General features: G+C 42.5%; 1 protein-coding gene across 1 annotated transcript in view; it reads right to left on the reverse strand.

Moving 5' to 3' along the window:
* pik3c2b (phosphatidylinositol-4-phosphate 3-kinase, catalytic subunit type 2 beta) overlaps positions 1 to 23,773 on the reverse strand; it is a 41,653-nt gene that overhangs the window by 6,876 nt on the left and 11,004 nt on the right. The window contains exons 3-28 of the mRNA XM_071494629.1: positions 22,308 to 22,408; positions 21,360 to 21,520; positions 20,808 to 20,928; positions 17,853 to 17,964; positions 16,334 to 16,413; positions 16,065 to 16,128; positions 15,599 to 15,745; positions 15,465 to 15,498; positions 14,758 to 14,953; positions 10,987 to 11,109; positions 10,416 to 10,583; positions 9,866 to 9,980; positions 8,800 to 8,942; positions 7,232 to 7,420; positions 7,060 to 7,153; positions 5,731 to 5,825; positions 5,110 to 5,290; positions 4,660 to 4,767; positions 3,724 to 3,816; positions 3,460 to 3,589; positions 3,049 to 3,185; positions 2,497 to 2,666; positions 2,238 to 2,394; positions 1,450 to 1,559; positions 885 to 1,086; positions 223 to 347 (exon numbers count right to left, since the gene is read on the reverse strand). Coding sequence (XP_071350730.1) covers positions 223 to 347; positions 885 to 1,086; positions 1,450 to 1,559; positions 2,238 to 2,394; positions 2,497 to 2,666; positions 3,049 to 3,185; positions 3,460 to 3,589; positions 3,724 to 3,816; positions 4,660 to 4,767; positions 5,110 to 5,290; positions 5,731 to 5,825; positions 7,060 to 7,153; positions 7,232 to 7,420; positions 8,800 to 8,942; positions 9,866 to 9,980; positions 10,416 to 10,583; positions 10,987 to 11,109; positions 14,758 to 14,953; positions 15,465 to 15,498; positions 15,599 to 15,745; positions 16,065 to 16,128; positions 16,334 to 16,413; positions 17,853 to 17,964; positions 20,808 to 20,928; positions 21,360 to 21,520; positions 22,308 to 22,408 — 3,356 coding nt within the window. The remainder of the gene's footprint in view (positions 1 to 222; positions 348 to 884; positions 1,087 to 1,449; positions 1,560 to 2,237; positions 2,395 to 2,496; positions 2,667 to 3,048; positions 3,186 to 3,459; positions 3,590 to 3,723; positions 3,817 to 4,659; positions 4,768 to 5,109; positions 5,291 to 5,730; positions 5,826 to 7,059; positions 7,154 to 7,231; positions 7,421 to 8,799; positions 8,943 to 9,865; positions 9,981 to 10,415; positions 10,584 to 10,986; positions 11,110 to 14,757; positions 14,954 to 15,464; positions 15,499 to 15,598; positions 15,746 to 16,064; positions 16,129 to 16,333; positions 16,414 to 17,852; positions 17,965 to 20,807; positions 20,929 to 21,359; positions 21,521 to 22,307; positions 22,409 to 23,773) is intronic.

A 23,773-nucleotide genomic window follows, 5' to 3' on the forward strand; every position in this document is an offset into this window, starting at 1 on the left:
TTCACCATAACGGACATTACAGCTGCGTGTTTATCTGTATAATAACATGATGTTGATTTATCACGTGTTCACAATGAGGTGACATGTTCGTAAAAACTGAATCATTTTGAAACAATGAGACAATATGTCACAATAACATGAAAAACAACTTGCAAAAACAACAAGGGTTTCTCCTCATAACAGCAAACTACTGTGTGTGTCAGTGTGTGTCAGTGTGTGTACCTGGGGAGTCTGGATGAGGGGAAGATGAGCCTCATTTTACTGTGAAGTTCATGAAACTCTTCAAATGTCCTCTGAACCAGCTGCACCTCCTGTTGTCCTTCACGCTCCACCTTCACCACAAAGGCCTGAAACACACACACACACACACACACACACACACACACACACGCACGCACGCACGCACACACGCACACAGAAATATGAAGCATGTTCCTGGCATATTTGAACCAGTTTTCCAGAGATCTGAACTGTGTCATTAAATCTCATCCTCAGGGTTTAATGCAACTGATTAAACATCACATGGAAACTTTATCTATCTAAAAAGACAGTAAACAAAAACTGGTCCTGTTCTGATAAGGACTCAGCTTCGAACATCTTTGTGGCTACACGTACAGATATTTCTGTGTGAGAGGAGAAACTGTGACGATCGCCTCCACATCAGACATTTCTAGTTATTCTGACACAGATTCAAATGCGATAATAGATAGATCAGTTTTTTGCTGTAATGGTGAGAGATGAGTTTCCCTCATTTCTTATCATAGACCCTGAACAGTCAGTGAAGGGCTCCGACATGATCCGCAGGAAATAAAGTGCTGTTGGATCTAAGATTTCAGCCTTTGACATCAACCCCCGAGCGTCAGACGGTTTGCAGCTGGACTCACGTATGCCTTGCTGGGGTTGGTGGTGCGGATGTGTCTGCAGATGTACAGGTTCTTGATGAGGCCGTCGCTCTTCACTGTGTGAATTCTGGGAGCGAACGACAGCGTGGGACGATCCTCCGACGAGGCGAACTTCATCTGGGCCAGGTTGTGGATGAAGAAGTTGAGTTTGGTGGCAACGCTGCCCAGACTGGACTCGATCAACCTGCTCAGGTCAGAGAGGGAAGAAGGTTAAAGGACCGATCTGCTGATTTTACTCAGAAGTTAACCTGAAACTTCTATTTCTTTATTTCCCTCAGTCCTCTTCTTTCTATTGATGTTTAATATGACTCCATAACGTATGTTGCTATTTATGCCCTTCTTTGTTTGTTTGTTACTGTGATGATTTTCCTGTGTTTGTATAATACACGGTCTGTACACATTTGGATAATAGATCTCCATGATGTTTCCATGATGTTTCCATGACTGAACTTTCTGTGGTTTCTGTGTATATGTAAATATAATAACTCCACAACAGTAATTCACAGTGTGTGTGTGTAGGCACGTGTGCGTGGGTGTGTTTGTGTACCTGGTAAAGTACATGGTGGCGTCGGCCTCAGACTCGTGAGGTCTCAGTGCGTCATAGACGTACTTCAGATCCTCAAGATCAGAAAGTTCAGGGATCCCACAGGACAACATCTGCACATGCACACACACACACAACCACACACATACACACAGCAGCTATAATCAACATATTTACCAGTGGGTAACGTGATTACAGTGTTAAAGGAGGCTGTCATGGTGATGAACCATCTCTACAGCTCTGCACAGCTCCTAGTTCATGTTTCATGTAGAGCTGCAACAACTGGTCCATGAGTCAATCAACAGAAAATTGATTATTAACATGTTTTTTACATGTTTGTTTTTTTCTTCTTGGTTTATAACATTTGAAAACGTGACATAAACTGTTCATGAAGACATTTTTCTCTCAGTCTCATTTAAGCTGGTAAATATTTAAATGTGTTTTGGCTCCAGAGTCTTTTTAGTTTTCTGGACTGAGGCATTTTAAACTCTGCTTTAATAGTTTAAGTGTGAGTGTGAGTGTGAGTGTGTGTGTGAGTGTGTGTGTGAGTGTGTGTGTGTGTGTGTCTACATGTCTGTATCTGTGTTTGTGTGGACCTATTTCAGTTTTACACTGTCATTGTGAGGACATTTCTGCATTGTGAGGACATTTTGGTCCTTACACCTTCAAAGGGCTGTTGGAGGGTTCAGACCTGGTTTTAGGGTTCAGATGAGAATCAGGTTAGGGAAAGCATTATGTCATTGAGGGTCCTCACAACTACAGAAGGACCAACATGTGTGTTTTGTACCCACCAGGCCTAGCAAGTTGAGGAACAGGTGCGTGTGTTTCCTGATCAGGTTGTAGGCCTCGCAGCAGAGATCCACAAAGTCGTGGAAGCGACTGGATGGTTTGTCTCCTCCATTGATGACATACGCCATGTCGGAGGTGAAGACAAAGGGGGCACGGTCCCTGTAAGAGTCACATGACATACATCATGTTTAACTAATCCAGACTATCAGCTAAAAGGATCCAGCTAACTGCGAGCACAAGTGCATCAGTCCAATCTCTCACCGCTTGATGTTCCCGAACATCTGCGCGTGTCCCAGGAACTTCCCGAAGTCGATGTGGAACATGTGACCGCTGGTCTTCAGCATGATGTTGTCGTTGTGGCGGTCACAGATTCCCAGGATGTAGGTCGCCACGCAGCAGCCGGCACACGAGTAGATGAAGTTCTCCACCGCCTGGACACAGACAAGAGTTTCTACTCACATACATGGAGTCATTGATTTTGTAACTAGTTATCATACTCAGTTACACATGCAGAGGTCAGAGGTCATAGGTCTGGGACTGTGGTGTGTAAAAAGTCTGGAGCTGCTGTGAATCATGATAAATAACCAGGAGATAAAGTTGTCTGAAAGGTTGTTGCTCTTTTGTGTCGTGTTGTGGTGCTGTAGGTTACATTTAATACATCTTTTAATTTACCTGCACTAAACCTCACTGTGGTTCTCCTGGAAACAGACACAAACACAGTCTGACTGTTCAGCGCCATGAAAGAGGGACACAAATCCTCCTGACTGAGCCTATACAGGTGCGTGTACAGGTATGTGTACAGGTGTGTGTTACCTTGTCGTACTGCTCATCAGTGGGGTTGTGTTTCAGCAGCCAGTCGGCCAGTGGACGGTCTTTGAAGGATCCAGTGACTCCATGTTCCACCTGGATCTTCCTCAGAGTGTCAGCGTGAGGAATCATCTCCACCATACCTGAGAACAGGTAACAACACACCTGTCAATCACACACCTGACAACACACTTTTCAAGCACACCTGAGAACAGGTGACGCATCCACAGGTTAAAAACTCCTCTTGGTATACACCTGCCCTCCTGTAGAGTAAACCTGTCCTCCAGTAGTATACACCTGTCCTCCTGTAGTATACACCTGTCCTCCAGTAGTATACACCTGTCCTCCAGTAGTATACACCTGTCCTCCTGTGGTATACACCTGTCCTCCAGTAGTATACACCTGGAGTGACCTCACCTCTTCCTCTGCCGGTGGAGAAGCATTTGAAGATGACCATTCTCATGTCCAGACCCTCCTGGATCCAGATCTTGTTCATGATGCGGATCATCTGCAGAGTCAGCATGTCCTGCCGCAGGTCGTCTCCTGACTGGACAGAGACAGAGACATCAGAGGTCAACATGGACACGGACTGAACAACACACGCAGTTTAAATGTGGCCGTGCAGGTGGGAGGGAGATCTGATCACCTGCATCTTTAGATTCAGATTAAAACAGATGTTACCTTGAAGATGACGTTGATGTTGTCTCCCAGAGGGTCCAGGTTTTGGAAGGACAGTTTGAGAGGAACAGCGTTGGAGTTGAAGAAGGAGCATGACTGTAAAAGAGAGAAGAACATGACATGACATGGTTTTACAAACCAGGACTGATTCTACCAGGCCACTGCAGGCCACTCCTGCTGTGACTGTCATTAAATATTCAGGGGTGGTTTTCAAAAAGCATCTTCTCTCACCACTTAAAGTCCTAAGAGTCTCCACAGGTTTCTAACCAAGAGTTTCCTCTGAAGAACTTGTCACGAAGCTGCTGAGAGAAGGACGATGTCATGCTCCACTAATCTGAGTGATCTTAGAGGCATTTCAGGGACTCGAATATTTTTTCAGTCTGGTCTGATCTGAGGCCAGTTTGTCATGTTTCCCCTCTCTAACCTGAACTGAACATTATTTACATGCTCAGAGACTCTAGCTTTGATGAGTAGGGGAGGATTCAAAGTAATGTCTTGAATTTGTCAAGAGTGGGTTTCTTGAATGTGGACTTGGAACTGACTGCATCCTTATTGATTTCCTCATCATCTCCATGTGTTTTTGAAAGTATTTTAGCCTGAATCCCTGCAGCAGCTGACTGACTGTGAGCAGTTTCTCAGAGTGAGAGAAGCTGCTTTTAGAACTGAAAGACCAGAACCTGACCGGCCCCAAAGTCCCGACCGACACAAACAACGTTTCTTTGACCTCAAACGGCTACGAGCTACTTTTAGCCTGAAGATGTCACAGGTATACGATACCTGATCTCCATCCTGCTCTAAACCCTTTCATGACCCCATGACCTTTTCTCTAGCGCCACCCACAGGATGAATGGACAAACAGATGGACACTGCTCTGAACAGCTGTACGCGTGTGCAGGTCTGTGTGTATTATTGCAGGTCGATCTGGGTCCTGTTCTGTACCTGGATGTTGATTCCTGTGACCAGCAGCGCCGGGTTCAGAGGAAGCCGACAGCTGCTGTTCATGGAGAAGAACTGCTTCATCTCCTCCAGACCCTCTCTGAGGACGGACTGTAACACACAAACAAACACAGACAAGAGTCACGTCTCCATCTCTGTGGCTGCTCCACTTATCATATCATGACATCACTGTAATACAGCCCTGTTTCATAATTAATAATTCATTCCCTTTAACCAATTAGGGAAATAAATATATATATTGTATGAGATAAAATCTTAAAAAGTTAAAATCCTAATATAAACTGTTTCATTTTCCAGATGTTTTCCAGATGTGGAAAGCAAATGGAACTCCTGGATTCATGACATTTTGCTGTGTTACAAAAAAGGAAAATAAACTTTAGCTGCAGTAAAACATTTCTCCAGGATGACAGGATGTGTCCGTGTCCTCCCCACCTGTCTGCTGGACGGCGTGGCATCTCGCACTTTCTGAGCCACCCTGGCAAGGATGGAGACGAGCCAGCACTGACGGTCAAACTCGTCCCGGAGACCTCGACCGACGCAGCAGAGCAGAGCAGCCAGAAGGTGCTGATACCGAGCGCTGAACTGACTGTCCTGCAGGTTGTCCTTCAGCAGCCTGAGAGACAGACAGACACAATCAGGACTGAACTAAACCCAACAGACCCAGATCCTGGTCTGAACCTGTTCTGGAGGTTGTCCTGCAGAAGCCTGAGAGACAGAGACAATCAGTCTGTGTCAGCTGATTCTGAATGACTGCAGGGGTTAGCATTAACTGGTTCCATGTTAATAAACAGTATCATGAGCAGAGGTTTAAGCAGTTTAAAATGCTCAGAGTCAGTCTGATAATCACACCAGATGTTGTTGTTTGTTTGGGAGATAGAAAATGAAAGAGGTCTGGAAGCAGGACAGAGGTCCAGACCTGATCCAGACCTGATCCAGACCTGATCCAGATCTGATCCAGATCTGATCCAGACCTGCCTGAAAACCCTCTAAAACTAACTCTTTGTGCTCAGGACTCAAGTTTCTGTATGATTAGTAATTAAGACTTTAACTGACCAGAAGAGGTAGTGAGCGATGCGAACGTCCCCGATGGCTCTCCGTAGGAGGAAGCGAACCAGAGAGCTGTCCAGGTAACATTCATACTTCAGAGCCTGAGACACAGAGACAGAGACAGGATCAGTTCTGAAACAGAGACACTGCAAGTCCAGTCAGTTTCTATCTAAGCAGCTAAACCAGAAAGTTCCATTATATTCTATATGTACTGCAGGTGTGTAATCATTAGCTAACAGCTGTGTCCAGGCCTGTACTGTGGAGTCTACATCCAGTGTAATGTTATTGTAATATATTATTGCACAAATCACCACAGTTCACACCTGCACTATGTAAAAACACTTCCTCTGCTTAAAAACTCACTTATTGACGAACTCAATTTTACCTTGCTGTTTTTCTCAGTTGATGTTAAGCTGCTGTTTGTGACTCTCTACAGTTCCTGAATAGATGTGTCACCTTAAAAACCTTTTAGGAAAATTAGGGATTATGGCCCCTGGAGCACTGAATGGCTTTTAATGTGAAACATCTAAAAAGGAAGTGTTGTGTTTCAATAATTGTAGCTAAACTATTATTTTAAAAATGAGGTGATTAGAAGCGACTGGAATTAATGACAAAAAATCTAAACTGCATGTGTAAAAAAAACAAAACAAAGAGCAACAGAAGGAAATCTGAAAAATAAGACTATGAGGGCAGCACTTATGGACATGGATATAAATCTTAGTAAAAAAAGAATGGACAGAACTAAGTGATGGATTAAATAGAAAGAATAGAGCGGTTTAATTTAAGTCATCCCTGCACTTCCAGCTTTGAGCCTCAAGGAGGCACCACAGACACATAAGAGCCACAAGAAATGTGGACAGCAGGTCTTTGCAGTTAGGTAGTGAATACACACCAACTGTGCCTCAGTTAGCCAGGCCGAACAGTAAGAGTCTGGGTAACATTGAACATAATGTTAGGAAAAGAAGGGATTATGCTCTTTGAGCCTCTGGAAGGCTTTTAATGTGAAACATCTGTGCAGGAAATGCTGAGTTTGAGTTATTTGAAATAGCACAGAGCAGCTGACTGAGAAAGTGTTTCCTACAACATGACTCTGTTACAGGAAGTACACAACAGGATGGTCCAAGTTTGTATCATGGAACATAAACACCTGTCTCTGACCTTCACCTCTGTCATATAACAGCAGTACTCTGATACAACAGGAAGCAGAAAATGGATCCTATCATTACTTCACTCTGATCAGTGCTGTAAAGACGACTACATCAAACAAAACGACTCCGTGTGAAGCATCACACCTGCTGCAGGTGTGATGCTTTGATCCTGTCCTCCTCACGTTACCTGGACCAGCTGAGGCAGGAAGTCCAGCAGCTCTGAGTCTGAGATGGAGTCCATCCACTGGACAGCTGTCCTTCTCAGCTCCTGGTCCGGGAACCTGAAACACACATGGTGATGTCACTCAGGTGCTCAGACCTTCAGATAGCCAGGTGAGTCTCAGTGAACAGGGACATACGTGGCGTGAAGGAGTCCCAGGGCGTCCAGGTGTCCCAGGCAGGCCCACTGTTTCAGCAGGGCGTAGATGTCGGGCAGACAGGCCCACTCCCAGCAGGGGGCGCTGGCCAGGACCAGAGGCAGCGCTGCGCTCTCCGACTGACAGAAGGCCTTCTTCTCCCACAGCAGGCGGTTATCTTCTGTCGTCAACCTGCACAGGTACAACACACACAGGTTATATAGGATTCAGTGGGCTTTATTAAATATGCAAATCCATGTGATAATGTGAGACACCTTCTAAATATTATGTGGTTGGTCGACGCTGAGAAGCATTTGACAGAATGGAGATACATGTTTCACACGCTCAGAGTTTCCAGGTTTGGCCAAACATTTATGAGACCCTGAGAGACCTGCAGTGCTCTAGCTGCAGGTCTGAAAACCTGCTAACTGCTGCAGCAGAAACCTCACAGGAGGTAAATCCCTGGCAGGACTGCAGCTCATGTTTCTGTTGGCTCACACACTTGGACCTGAGCTCTGATCCTGGATCAGACCCTCAGTTTCTGATTTCTAGATGAAGACACCAAAATGTTCTGCAGGTTGAAACATTTTAAAATCCCAGAAGAAAACCAGAAAGAAAAACCACCTGGACTCAGTTTAACTTTCAATCGGAGGAGGAGAAAAACACTCATGTCAGATGTTTTATTAGTATTATTGAAGAATCAGAGCAGACACTGGCTGCTGCTTTTACAACCTGAGATGTTTCACTACTAAACACTTTTTAAGATGTGATTGAAAATGGTTTGAAGAGCAGTTTTTGGAACTGAGTTACATGATGAGATTTGTCCACTGGTGCAGTATGGAAGAGTTAAACAGACAATTAAATAAAGAAATGTATTAATAAATTGACAGTAAAATAAATCAAATGTAATAAAATGTGAAAATGTGAAAACACATATTAAATGAAAAAATATCTCCCCTTAAATTAAATTAATTAGTTGGCAATTTAATAAATGAATAAGCAATCAAATATGAATCTAAATAAATCAGTATCCAATGAGAAAGGGTGCCATCAATTACATACTGTACTAAGAATATGTAAAAAATATTGATTTCAATGATATATATAGATATACTCAGACTTTTGAATATACAGGACATATACAGTGATACTGAAGAAAACTTAAACAGCACATATACTGTTTATTTATTTATTTCACTGATTACTTAACTTAATTCGAGGAGATGATGTTTTTTATTTGATATTTGTTTAATTTCTTGTTAATTTATCCTGCTTATTTGTTATTATTATTTTTTGTTTTTACTGATTTATTTATTTCATTGTGTCTTTTATGAGTTATATAGTTTTTGACTTTTCTACTCTACTCTCTACTCTATTCTATACAAACGTATTTATTTATTTAGTATTTATTCCTTTAAAATGTGAGTGTGTGAGTGTGTCAGTCACATCTAGTTATTTTAATCTATCAACAGTTTTTTCATCCATTTTTTTTAATGTTAACCAATATAAACATCAGTATCAATAAAGTCTCTCTCTGTGTGTGTGTGTCTGTGTGTATGTGTGTGTCTGACCAGAAAAAGGCCTTCTTGTGCAGGACGTCCTGCAGCTGGATTTGACTGATGGTGTCCAGTCTGGAGAAGTCGTACTGAGGGCAGAAGTCTGCTGGAGGAGGAGTACTGAAGTGAACCTCAAACGACGAGGTGGGAAAGTCCACCTGAGACAAAAAGGCAGAGACAGAGAGAAACCAGTCAGAGGGAGGACACAGAGACATTTCTGTTTCTGAATCTTTATAATGGTGTTGTGTCCCCAGATGTCACTTTTTATTTAAATTCAAACTTGTTTATCTCTATAGTCACGGTATTTGAACTACCAGCTTCAGAGTTGGTGGCTCTGAAATGGTGCAGTGGCCCTTTAAAACTGTGAGCAAGTGGGGCCTCAAACAGAATCTGAACAAGCTGTTCCTGTCCTGTGTGTGTGTGTGTGTGTGTGTGTGTGAATCAGTCGACTGCACTGAAACAAAGAGCCACAGATCTGAGTGTGTTACACTGAGCTACACATAACTCCAGTGAGTGTTTGTGCGAGTTGAAGCTCAACACTGTAATCAGCTGAACTTAACCATGAATCAGTGTTTTCAGTGTTTACACAGGGGTTTTGGGGGGGGGGGGGGGGGGGGGGGGCTGTTTATTGTACAGGTGAGACAGTGAAATACAATCCAGGATGTTCGGTTTGAAAAACAGATTAATGAGCTTTAAAGACACCATGGAGGTCTGTATATGTGATTAGCCAGCAGTGCACCTTGCAGCCCTCCCACTTACCCCCCCCCCCGCTGTGCCGACAGACTGGCTCCATTCAGATGAATCCAGGAACAATAATGGGTCTGAGCGCAGCCTTGGCAACCAGCACTGAAATCTGAGTCTTTAATGTTTGTCTCTGAGTAAGATTAGGAGATATAAATTGTGCTGTGATTGGTTAAGAAACATGACAGAGTACAGGCTGGACCAATCAGAGCTCACTGTCTGTCTGAGGAGGGAGACTATTCCAGGAACAAGGAGTTTGATAGTGAAGAGCTTTTGAGTGGCGCTTCCCTTTAACTGGCCCTTTAAATGATTGGTGTGCGTGCATGTGTGCATGCATCACCTGCAGTATCACGCTGTCTGGTTGGCTGAAGTTGGGCGAACTTGTCCGGGCGTTTCCACTCCTCCCCGGGGTCGCAGGCCACAGACCCAATAACTTCCTGCCACATGTCAGGATGCTGCAGACACACACACACACAAGAGAGGGTTCATCACACACAATGAACACACTCCCATCATTATCAGTCCGCACTTCCTGCTGCCGTGAAGGAAATGACATCACAAAGGCTAAACTAGGACCTGGTGGAGGGAGGATATATTTGTGTGTGTGTGTGTGTGTGTGTGTGGTGGTGGAGGGGCGGTAGGGTTCATTCAACATTAAGGCGAATCCTCGTCTTTTCTTCCGCTCTGAGAGTCAAATGTTCAGACTAATACCACTCTCATATCTGTACAGGGGGAAACAGCTAGCTTAGCTTAGCATAAGGACTGAACATGGAGGTAAACAGGTAGCCTGGCTCTGTCCAAAGGCAACAACATCCGTAAGTCATAGCGGGGTCGGACTATTTATTGGCCAGGAGCAGCGACTTCCTGTGTGAGAGCATCATGTGACTCACTGTCTGAAGTTGAAGAGTGGCATGGTGACCCAGCCCAGAGCCTCGATGCTGCGACGCTGCTTCCCCTTGTCCTCGGCTCCTCCTGGAGGTGGCAGAGAGCTGGCGAATAGAGTCACCGTCAGCTGAGACTCTCTGGGCAGCTGGTTGATCTGCACCGGGAAACACACCCTGTGGGGGGGTATTTTAAATTAAATTCTAGTGAACAAACGTAATCACATAGACATGACATACATTACACCATTACAACAACATCTTCAGGACAGGGACTGTCCACATACTTTTGGCCATGTAGTGCAGATGGACCTCAGTTCCTGTCTCTGAGTTTTCTAGGTTCTTTTATTAAACTATAATAAACTCTTTTACTGTGACTGCAGGTGAGGCTGTGAGGTCATCTCTCCGCCAGGTTGTATTGTCTTAGGTAGTGAGTAAACTTTTTTTACTATTGGAAAACTTATCCGACCCAAAAAAAAAAAAAAAAAATGCATATCTGTCCACATACTTTTGGCCATGTGGTGTGCATGGAATGAGCTTTACTGTACGTTAGTTCGCTCGGCTCCGGTGGAGTACATACCTCTGGTCCCACACCACCAGGTGGAACAGGTATTTGCTGACCGACAGTTTGCCGGTGTGCTGCGGCGCGCAGAGCTCCGCCCCTCCATGAGTCAAAGAGCAGGACAGGAAGAAACCCTCGTAGCTGACCAATCACAGAGCAGGACAGGGACATGGTGTCATAACAGATTTGTTTAAAAAAAATCAAAGTTACAACAAACCTGATGAATCTGATTCTAGATCAGCTGCTGTTTTTCCTTCACTCTGATTCGTTTGTTTACCTGCAGCGTCCACACCTGACTGACAGGTGTATTTCTGCTGACTTCACAAACTCCTGCTCTGTTTCCTTCCAAACATAGTTTTAATGTATTTTGCATAAAATTCAAAGTTGGTGTGAAGTTGCACAGACGTCCTGCAGTTTGTACACAACAACAAAACTATTTCTACTTCTACTGCAGCACATTTATCTGACAGCTGCAGTTACTTTGCAGACGATTTTACATGAAAAAACACACAGTTTATAAAATATGACGATTTTTACAAGCTTATACAACATCCGTGACCAGTGACAGGAAAGTCATTGTATCACTGGGACCTTTGTCATGTTTATAGAGTGGAGCTGTTTTCACTATCTGTTAATCTGACAATTACTTTCTCAATTAAGCACCTGTCACAGTTTTCTCAAACCATGACTCAGAAACCAAAAACATGTGGTTTAAGCTGAAACAAATGAAGTTCTCGCATCTTTGCTTCAAAATTACTTAAAAAAGCTGTTTATTAAAATAGATGCAGATTAATTGTTTCAGCTCTAGTTGTTTTCGTTTCTACCACAGAGACATTTTTCCTTTAAACTTCTCACATGGTTTCAATTAATTCCCAGTTTCAGGCTTGCAGAGGAAAATGCTGATGTTTCAAGACAGCAGCAAAGATCAGAGAATAGTTTAAAAACTGAATCCAGATCAGCAAATCAGAACATTGTTTTTCTTCTTTCCTGTCCCATGAATCACCTGACGACCTCATATTTATCTGAAGACCCTTTGGAGGGCTCGGACCCCTAGGTTGGAAACACCAGACTAAACTATGCAACTGTATGTAAAGCAGTTAAAAGCAGCTCCACCTTGAGCAGCTACAATGATGACTCAGGATCAGTGATCAGTCACAGAACGAATAGTTTTACTTTTAATACTAGAAGTTTGCTGATTATATTTGTGTACTTTTACTGCAGTAACATTTTAAATGCAGGTGCTGCTGGTATTTTTACTTTTTCTGAGTACTTCCTCTACCTGCAGCATTAGAACAAATCTTTGTAGGTTAATTAGCTGCAACTTTTGTTATCCATTATTCTGCTGAGTCTGCCTTTAATCAATTGATTAATCATTTGACCTATAAAATATTAAAAACAGTAAAAACTTTCATCTGTTTCTCTTCCCTTTATTTAAGTCTGTCAGAGTTTGTTGAGCTGCTAATGTGGCTAAAAAAAGAAACCAGCAGCTAAAGATGGTGCCTGATGATTATAATATCTTACATATTGATTGATAGTAAAATCATCTGCCCTCTATTACATATAAAAAACTGCACATATAAAGAGGTTTTCTCCTCTGAGGCCGAGCTCCACAGTCTGATTTCTTACTCCTGTCTTCACACAGTCAAACTCTGGGCTCAGTGTTAAAAGAAGTGAAGGAGGTGAAGAGACAGAAGCTGCAGAGGAAACTGGAAACATCTGAGTGAGTCAAATGAAAAGTATTTCTAAACTGGCAGAGTTCAGTTTCACAGTCCATCAGAGGCTCTTTAATCTGAATGTTGAGTCCAGAAACAGTTGAACAACAGACACTGGGAGGAGGAGCCGCTCCTCCTCATGTCAGGATCCAGCTGTTATAGTCAGACCAGACAGCCTCCAGGAGGCGCTGCAGCCGCAGGTTATTAATGAACAGATTGAAATGACTCTGATGTTTATAAAACTCTGTGAACTCTGCTCAGACAAGAGCCTTTACACACAAACCACCAACATTCACCAATCTACTCATGGACATTTCTGAAAACCTTTAAACAAATGAGAATGTGTTTGTTACAGTGTTTGGTTCATATGTTCAGAGACAAGTGAGTGCACTCTTTTTAATTAGTCAGCAAACATTTTGATAATCAATCTATCATTTCAGTCATCTTTTAAGATAAATGTGATAAAACTTGCATTAAACTGAGTCTCTGGGTTTTGGGCTGCTGGTCAGACAGAGCAGGAGATCTGAATATTTCTTAAGTGGCTTCAGGGAAAATGCAATATTTTCTGAAATGTTATATTTTCTGTTGGTGAAGGTTGTGAGCGCGACACAGCACCTCTCATCTGAAACTAGACCCAGGCTCTCGTCTGCTACGCCTCGAACACCAACCTTCACCAGGAGGTGTGGAGGCTGTGAACAGAGTGCAGCCTGTGAGACGAAATGCAGGGAAAAACCAGCTCACGTCAAATGTTCACAGATGAGTCAGTCAGCACCTGCACAGTCAGAGGACACCTTACTGAGATTTTAACATTTACCTGAAACTATACAAGTGAGGAGGGGGAAATTACACTATTTACTCTTTGAGGAAGGATTTCATACACGATGAGCAATAAACTCTACTGATGTCAGTGAATGTTGAGTGTTGATGGTGACTTCATCAATTTATAAGACATTGCCAAACATCCTGTTTCACCTTCTCCGGTGTGAGAGGTCACAGTAAACTGAATATCTTTGGGCAGTTTATGGGACAAAAACCAGACATGTGAAGAAGACGTCGCTGTGGCTGCAGTCAGCTGTGGTCAGCATGTTGCAGCTCAGATCATCGATAGATTAACAGAGAGGCGAAGGTGCAGATGAATCAGTGACGACAGTAACTGTTACTGTAACACATGACGCCGCGTCTCCGTCATCAGTGTTTGATTCATCAGCTGCGGCTCCGGAGTCAGTTCACAGCTGCTGTGACAAAACAGTTCAACATGTTTCAACACGAATCACCTCAGAGTCTGTTTCTGAAATGATCCAATTTCTCTCTCTCTCTCTCTCTCTCTCTCACACACACACACACACAGATGGTGTGTGTTGCTGACAGCCAGGTGTCAGGAAAAGCGGCCAGTCCTGCCTCCTCTCAGAGGTCAAAGGTCAGGTCTGGTTCCCAGGGAGTCAGCCCTTTGTGTGTGTGTGTGTGTGTGTGTGTGTGTGTGTGTGTGTGTGTGTGTTGGTGGGGGAGGGGCGTCAGAAAGCAGCTCTCAGTCTGAGCTGCTTTTGTTTCAGGATCACACAGACTCTCTGTGCTGGTCTGAGAACAGCTGAGTCATCAGTCTGTTTGTTCGCACTGAGGCTGCGATGACCACGGCGGCCTGTTGGGGGCGCTGACAGGACGTTCCAGACATGGACCGTGTGACACGCCTCTTCTTCACGTGTTTAAGTGATGCTTTAATATTGGTCACAGCAGATTCACTGGGACAAACACAAAGCTCAGTGTCGCTGCTGCGAGACGTTCAATGACGTTAAGGAAAAAAAGCGTTTTCTGTCCTGATTTTAAAACTTATTCTGTTGCTGAAGCTCCTCCGGGTTTCTGCCTGGTTTCTAACGTTTAACAGTGCAGAAGCAGAAACTGACAGGATGCTGTCTCCTCCTGTCTACTCTCACGCTGTGTATAGGACCTCCACATCCAGACTGAGGAGTTGGACTGAAGCTACATCACTGCTGTGACAGAGTGAAGAGATGTAGAGGTGAATGGGGCTGCAGATACATGTGTATGTGCCAACCCCCAGCCCTGCGTGTTTGTGTCATTGTACCTGGCGGCCCAGGTGATGGGGATCCTGTGGGCGGCGTACACGTTGAAGGACAGCACATTGGTGACGAGGCCGGCCTCCTGAACCGGCGCCGTGCAGCAGTGACTCTGCGGTGTCGTGTGGAAGTTGGCGTTAAACGTGCTGCAGTACAGCTCCACCAGATCCAAGATGGCTGCCGTCAACTTCTCCACCACTTTCTCTGTGAGAGAACAAGATCACACACAGGACTGTCAGGACTGAGTCCTGAGATGGGACGGACCCGAGAGCATCAGAATCAGGCTTTCCCCTCACAGTTTACAGAATGTGATCTTGTTATTGTTGTGTCTGCATGAAAAGTACGATTTTAAGTAAGTTTTTTTATCAATGATCAGTGGAATCATATTTACATTACAACATTTTGTTTTGATTTTATAAACTTCTACTTTTCAAATTGTTGATTCAGAGAAAATCTATTTATTAAAATCTAAACTTCACAATTATTAAAATGATACATTTGATCTAAAAATATTATTAAAGTTGCCACAGAGATCTCACATACACTACACCTTGAATAACAACAAGGCATTTCATGTTTTCCCCAAACTTTTCCAGGCATGGAAAACTTTTCCAGGTTTTTCATGACCACACAAACCCTGATGTTTGGTGGATGATCAGATAAACTGAAGCTTATGTGTTCATGTTGTTTTTTTTGTGTTTGCTGATGGTAGTACCTCTGTTCTCTCTGACAGCCAGCACTGAAGCATCCTGGGAGGACAGAGAGAGAAGAGAGATCAGATCACACACGTCAGCTGCAGAAAACACACGACTGTCCGAGACACTTTCAGGACCTTTCGGCCTCTCTCACCTTCAGGACTTTGGGCTGCAGGCGACAGGGGCATGCTGGGAGCTGGCTGAGGGCAGAGGTCACCTCAGGCGTTTCCACGGCAGCTAATGAGCTGCAGAGTGCCTTCACTGATTGGACGAGACGCTCAACGTGCAGCGGCAGCTCCACCTTCAAACAGGAGAGGAGAAGAGGAAGAAATGTGGTTTAATTTAAAGTGAGGAGATTTTTGGAAAACAAGGACAAAGTGGGGACCTGTTGATCAGTGAGGACATTTTGTCTGGTCATCACTCGTCAAAGGGCTGTTTGAGATTTCAGATTAGTTTTTCTATGTTCAGGATGGAACTACTTTCTGACTATTTCATATGGATATTAGTAGAAAGTATGTCTTGGGGATAAGCTCATAGGTAGAACAAGAGGGTTGTGGGAATAATTATGTTAATGAGGGTCCTCATAAGTACCTAGAGACAAACGTGAGTGTGTGTGTTACCTCTGACAGCAGGAAGTCCTCAGCTTCATTATGAAAAGTGTCCAACAGCAGAGTCAGAGCCTCCCTGATCACAACAACCACACAGAGACATAAAAACATAGAAATAAAAAAATTATACAAAATGAGTCGATTCCTTTTTGTCTCGACTACTTTACAATTCGTGAATTGTTTTATTTGGGCTCAACATCACAACACTCAAATGACAGCCAATCAAGTGCAGCATCAGCTTTCCCAGTTCAACCAATGAACATACAGGCCCCACCCCTCACCTGGTAACGGTCTGTTTGATAGGACGCTCCTGCAACAGGATGCTGTGGTTCATAGTGGACGGCGTCTCATCGTCTTCTTTCTGTCAATCAGAAAATAAAAAAATTAATGAATGCATGTTTAGAAATCTGCATTTCTGTCTTTGACTGGTTTTCACTGTAATGAGCCACTTTCTGTCCTGCACCAGACTCCTGTTTAAAAATCAACAATCCTCACAAAACCAGATTACTGAACTGGCTCTGCTGCTGCCTGGTCTTTGGTTCCAGGTCATTTCATCAGTTACAGAGGACAGATGGTTACATCACCTGGTATCAAAGATGACCTAATAGCAGAGGGCCTCCTCAATACCTGCTTTTCACCTGCAGGTGTCAGACTTAACATACCTCAGTTCGAGGACACAAAACGCTGTTTTGTTCGTTTTATGGGACACAGCATGTGACTTTGACACCACAGACCACTTTTAACTCCCTGTTTTCTTACCAGCAGTCAGCAATATTTTCTTTCAACATGAACCCACCATCTTTCTCTGACATTAACACAGAAGAACTTGACAAACCTTTACCACAGAGCTGCAGATCACAAAACATGAATGACTATTTTTTTGAAGACAAACATATCTGATCCTTTAGTGTGTAGATCTTGTTGTGTATTGTGTTTGAACTGATGAGACCTGATAATAACACTTGTGTTGCTGCTCTGAAGACTGAAGGAATGTGTATGTGTGTGTCAGTGTGGAGTGTATATTCTGGCTTCCTGTTTGTGTTAAGCTGTGCTTCAATTTGTATGTTAATGGGTAACTGTAGCTTTAGAGCTGAGGTATGTTCATCATAACCAATGTACACCCCCTCAAACGAACTCCACATCCACAGGGAGACCGTGATCGGTCAGTTTAGGCTGTTTGTGTTTTCTCTCACATGTGGCACTGTGAAAGGAGCAGGTGGTAGTGATCAACCTACAGAGAATCTACAGCTGAATATGCAGCTCCCCACAGCTTTACAGAGCTTTATAGTGAGTTTCGGCTCATTGTTTATCTGTTCAGACACAACTTTACTGTGGTTCGCTCCTATAGTGTCGTTTTCAGCTGCAGCAGGCAGCTGTTTCCAGAGAGACAGCAGTAAAAAGCCAGTGTCCACTACCTGCTCAACAGGAAATAGCAGACGGACACAGTTAGAGAGCAGCTGGTGAACATAGTGGAGCATTTAGCAGCTAAAGAGCCAGATATTTCCCTCAGGAGCTGGTGGAGACCAAAAACAGAGCTAAAAGAGAGTGAGTATTGGACTTAGATTCATCAACTGGACACAAACACCACTCCACATGAATCTGTATGAATCTGAATCCGCACACCACTCTGTAACAGCTTGATGTGAAAATAAGAAACTGAGAACAAGTTAAACATTTTCAGCTTAAAGGTGATGATCTGTCAGTGCTGTGTTCACTGCTTGTGAAACAAAAACATAAGTTTTTTTAAGTTATGTGTGTGTGTTTGTGTGTGTGTGTGTGTGTGTGTGTGTGTGCTCAGACCGTGCGGGACAGCTCTGTGTTGATGGCTGATCTCTTGGTGAGAAAAAGACGGACGTCCCAGTCGAACTTCAGACACTGCTGAACAAACTCCAGCCCGGCCAGAGTCTGAGAGCTGAGAGAGAGACAGAGAAAAGACAGAGAGAGAGACACAGACAAAAATAGAGAGAGAGACAGAAACATAAAGAGACACAGACACAGAGACAGATAGAGAGACAGAGAGTGTTGGAGTCAATATTCTGCCTATTGTACACAATAAGCAACACTAACATCTTCTACAGACTGCTCTGACTCTGCAGGTTCACAGGTTCTTGTTTTTTTTTGTCTATATCCGTTCACATGTTGTCAAAATGTCTCATTAAAAGTAGCTGAATCAGCTGTGATCAGCTCCTGTTTGCAGTACAGCCATGGATGTGCAGACAACTATCACTGGATTACTGTGACAATAAAATAAACTTAAAACATGATGATTCTGAATGAAGTTCTGCAGCCTCTTTTTTCTCTGGTTTCTAAGTGGTTTCATGAGGTTTGTTCTGGATGGACATCAGAGATGACGATATCTTGGTGGAGGTCACACTGAATCATAACATGTGTGTTGATATCTGATTCAGTTAAGACTCTGAGGATTTTTGTTTTTGTCCTTAGGGGCCACCGTAGTAGACAAAGTGTTGGACAGACAGACATCACCAAGACAACCAGAGCTGTTTTCTGCTGTACAAATCAGATAATAAACAGTTTTCACAGTTATTGTTTCAGTGCAGGAAGTTCAGTCATCCTCTCAAAGCTACAGGTTATCAGACTGAAACACACTTCCACAGGACGCGTGCACACACACACACACACACACACACATACACAATCTACAGCACAGCAGCTCCTCTCTGGGGATTCATTTATTAATATCAGACGTGGGTAGAGCTGCAGCTGGTGTGTGTAGACCTGTGCTTGTATCGGTATCTTTGTGAGGACAGGGAGTCTGGTCCTCTCACCTTCAAATGACTGACTGTTCAGACTTGGTTCTAAGTTTCAGATTCAAATGAGGCTTAGGTTTGGGGCTACAGGCTCGGCAATATGTCGCTGAATGTCCCCACAAGTGTAGAAAGACAAATATGTATGTGTGTGTTGTGGAGCGTGTGTTGTGAGAACAGTTATGTTGCTGGTTTAGCAGCAGCCACAGCTCAGCTGCACTCTGTTATTATAAGTCTGCACCACAGACCACAGATCAGTGTTACTGTTGTTTTATTACTCTGGCGTTTGCCGTGTGGTCCAGCTGATGGGTGGGACACATCCTCCTCACTTCTACAATCCTTCACTTTGCTTTACTCACTATTATGTCTCTAAATATCATCTCCTGAGTGTCCAGGCAATAAAAATGATTATGTTCATCTGAGTCTCAACTCGACTTCTGCTCAACTCTCTGACAGGCAGAAGAACCTGCAGCAGCCTGCAGACACTACTCAGGGCTGAAAGCTTGTGGCTGGGAACATTTTTTATTATATTATATTATATTAATCTGACATAAAAGATGAAATCTCTATAAACTAAAAGTGATTTTAAGTCAGGTCAGTTTTGTTTTTTTTTAGTTTTTTTTTTTTACCTTACTGGTTAGACAGCCAGGACAGGACCCTCTAGTCATGTAGTCTGTGCTTTAATCGTTCAACTATCAGGACAGCCCCAAAATGGTAAAAGGTTGTTATGATCTGATTCCTGTTGCAATTTTAAATTGTTTTTTGTCTGACAGAGAAGTGTCGGTGATGAAAGAATTTAAGAACCATGTTGATGGCATGTTGAAAGTCCAATGTGATAAAAGTTTATATTAATGAATTTTGTCACTCCTGTTATTCTTACTGTTTGTCTTACTTATATTTTGGTGGATGGCCATGCTCTAAGTTTTTGAACTGCAGTGCCCATAATGCCTTGGGGGAAGTTCAAGACTCTGGTTTAGTTTTCTAAGCCTCAGGGGGCACTGTGATGGCTGCAGATATTTGGCTCATTATAATGGACCTTTATTGAATACAAAGATGCTAAAATTTTAGAGGAGCAAACTCGCACTTATTTATTTACTTTAAAGTTTACCACATGTTAAGTTTCCAGTGCTGGATCATGTGTCCAGCAGCAGCTCCACAAGAAGAATTGACAGTGCAGTTTGGTTATTCAACACAATAAAGGTTGTGAAACTGACTTTTTGAAATGATGGTTAAATTTTGCCATTCAAGCATGAAAAATATAAAAAGACAAACCACAGACACAGAGGGGGGTTTCCATCAGGGCCAGAGACAGAGCTCAGTTTTGCTCTTAGTCACAGACATGATAGAGATGACAACAACAACTGACTGACAAAACATGTCTTCCATACCCATCAATCAAATAATAAAGGCTCCGTTATATATTTAAATATTTTATCTAACAGTACGAAGACTAGAAAAGAAAACAAAGTAGGAGGAATGGCTGCAAAACTAAAATCTGAATACCTGCGCCATCTGCAAGGCTGGCAGCATTATACACAGATGTGGCCTGAACATCCAGTTTAATAACTGGTTTCAGCACAGACAGAACAGAAGAGTCTGATTACAACTAAATCACCTGAAATCTATAAACAAAGCCGTAATGGATCGGTTCAGATAATCAGAGTAGATCCCACCTGGAGTCACTGCAGTCTGGTAAACAGCAGCAGGGGGTTCACACATGTCACAGTTTAACACGGAGCTGCTATCATCTGCATTACTGACTGACTGAAACCTTTTCTGCATGTTTTAAAAACTCGATTCTCACAATTTAAAATTTTAAAGGACAGAGTTGATCTCATATATATGGCCAGGGTGTAATTTCAGTAAGGATTTTTCTTCCCAAGGTCAAGAACAAATCTTCACATTCAAGAAAACAAGTTGTTGTTGAGACACAAGAAAATAAAGACCTGGTTCAGCTCAGGGACTCAGGTTTGAGGTTTAGGGTCCTTACTTGTTGAAGAACTCGTTTTGTCCGCAGACCTTCAGCAGGTAATCATCCACGTCCAGATGATCCAGTTCGTCCTGAGCGTAACACAGAGTCTGATAGATCAGCAGATCCACCGTGGACGAACCTCACAGAGACAGATAGAGAGTTATTTATTATCACAGATGTCAGATTATGACTCTATCCTACTGTTGTGACTTTTTTCCCCAAAATATAAAATTAAATTCAAGAAATATCAGCTGTGTTCTCATAAATTATTATTATTATTATTCTTAAAATAGTATCATTTTCTCAACATATTTTGACTTTAATTTCAGATTTTTTCAACATTAGAACTGCCCTGTCATTGCTCAAAGCATATACACCCCGGCCTATTTAGACTTTTATTTTGAAGTGACAGTCAGCAGCAGCACTGTGGTGGGTGACTCAGTCATTCACTCCTGTGGTCAGTAACTGAAAGTGTAAGTTCAGTTTTATTTTCAGCCAATAAGAAAGCTTAATATCAGTAAAAACTCCTGAGTGTGACACACCCACAGTCATATCATCCCGGTGTCTTACCATCACAGGTAAAGGTGAGTGGTTCTCTGAAGTGTTCACTGAAGATGGTGACCTTTACACTGACCCCCAGACCCTGATGAAGCTCCTCATGACCGACTGAAGGCGACCAAATGAAGCCGGCGTTCTTTGATCGGTCGCTAGACGGGTACGCCGAACGTAAGCTGGGAACACAGAGGAGGAGATTTACTGAGACTGATGCAGAGTTACTTTCGGGGGAACAACCATTCAGGTGTCTTTTACCTTTAACCAAAGTCAGAAATGTTCATTTTCCAATCACTGTAGTTTTGAAATCTACCCTGGTTCCAGACCATGTTAACATCCTGGGCTGAGGGAAACTTAAACCATTTTTTCAAATATCAAATGATCTCTCGCTCCAGATTTTTAACTTTTTTTGAGGATTTGGCCTTTTTCTTTATAGTAAATTAGGGCTACAACTAAATTATTTTCATTAATGATTACTTGACAATCATTTTCTAGATTCAATTAATAGTTTGGCAGATAATATTAAAAATTGACACAACTCCTGTAGTCACAGTTACTGATGACTAAACATTTTCATGTTGTTTTAAATGATGATGGAAACATCAACTGATGATAACATCAGCTCTGTTTGTTACTGTGAATCTGATGCTAATAAAAACTAAACTTTATTGTACCGTTATGTGGCTCATTATCACAAGTCAGACACAAGGTAAGGTGTGTGTGTGTGTGTGTGTGTGTGTGTGTGTGTGTGTGTGTGTGTGTTCTTGTCTCACCGTCTTTGTGAGGACCAATGTCAGTTTTAAACCACTGTGAGGACATTGTTGCCAGGCCCCAAGGTTCAGACCTGGTTTTAGGGTTCAGGTTAGAATCAGGTTCAGGTTTGGGGTCAGGGGCTAGGAAATGCATTACGTGAAGGAGGGTCCTCACAAGTACAGGAAGACAAACATTTATGTGTGTGTTACTCACACATCCAGCATGTGACAGAAAGCTGCCACCTCCTCGTCTCTCTCCTCCGACACCTGGAACAGTTCATATCCAAATCCATTCATCCTGGAGCACAGAGACACCTGTCAACCACACACAGAGCTGACCAATCAGAGGACAGTGACCCACCAGAACTGACCAATCAGAGGACAGGCCTCTAAGAGGGCTAAAATATGAATGTGGCATGTAAGTGACGTTGTTCAGTGAGTCTGTTCTGACAGGTGGAAGAGAAATGATGATCACCACTGTTATTATTTTAACCCAAATGTAATAAAAGCTTGAGATAAAGTTATTTTGTCACATGTCCTCAAAGTGATTCATTTCCAATAAACAGCAACAAATTTGATAATCAATTAAGCATTTAAGTCATTAAAAAAGGCAACAATTCTCTGGCTCCAACTTAAAGTGAATATTTCAGTGCTGCAACTAGTCATTTTTTTCTGATTGATTGATTGATTGACTGATAATAAAAAAAATTCCACCTGAACCCAACATGACGGCTTCAGTCTGACCAGCAGTCATAACCTAGAGATATTCTGTTCACTGATAATACAACAAAACAAATCTTTAAATCCTGACATTTGAGAAGCTGGAACCAGCAAATGTTTGACATTTTTCTTATCACCTAATTGACTAATAAATCAGCTAAATATGGCAGCTCCATCACATTTACTGGGTTTCTTAGTAATTGAGTCTCTTTGGGTTTTGGACTGTTGGTAAGACAAAACAAGACGCAACCTCTGAATCATTTCTGATGTTTTATAGACCTTTATAAAAGATCTTTATGGATCTTTTATCTTCATAAAAGATCAAAAGATCAACTCATCATGAATAATGTTATGTTCAGGGACAGCAGGAGAGTATTGTGTCTTTCGGAAATAAACACATTTTAATTGTCATCATTTTGACTTAGTCACATCAAGCTGAAAATCCCCCTGTCAGTTTGATATGAGATATTTATATATACATAATTTCCCCTTGAAAGGCAAAGTAATCATAACCTGGATTCTGTATAATGATTTTCCAACAGAATATGAATAAATGTAGATACAAATAATTAATACATTTAAAAAAATGCATGGGTCCCAGTAGAAATCATCCATGTGTCTTAAGTGCCTGAGCAGTGAAGTCTACTGTTGTAGCAGAAATACAGTATGAATACAGTTTTTTATTAAAGTGCTGGACATGCTTATTATTATTTAAACAGTGAATATACAAACTGTGCCAACGTCAGGTGGCTGTTGGTGAAGAGGATCTGTGAAACTGTTGTCATGTTTACATGTGTGTGACGATCTGCAGAGTTTTTTGCAGGTTCACCAGAGCAGGAAACAGACTGACAAACATATATACTACTTAAATTCAATATGTTTTACCTACATGAGGAAAGTATTTAATCTATGTCATGTCATTGTTTAGGACTGACAGACAATGTCACTGAGAAAATGCGA

This window comes from Trachinotus anak, unplaced genomic scaffold (assembly GCF_046630095.1).
Source record: "Trachinotus anak isolate AG129_WGS33_773 ecotype Australia unplaced genomic scaffold, CSIRO_AGI_Tana_v1 ptg000013l, whole genome shotgun sequence".
In the NCBI taxonomy this organism is placed as follows: Eukaryota; Metazoa; Chordata; class Actinopteri; order Carangiformes; family Carangidae; genus Trachinotus; species Trachinotus anak.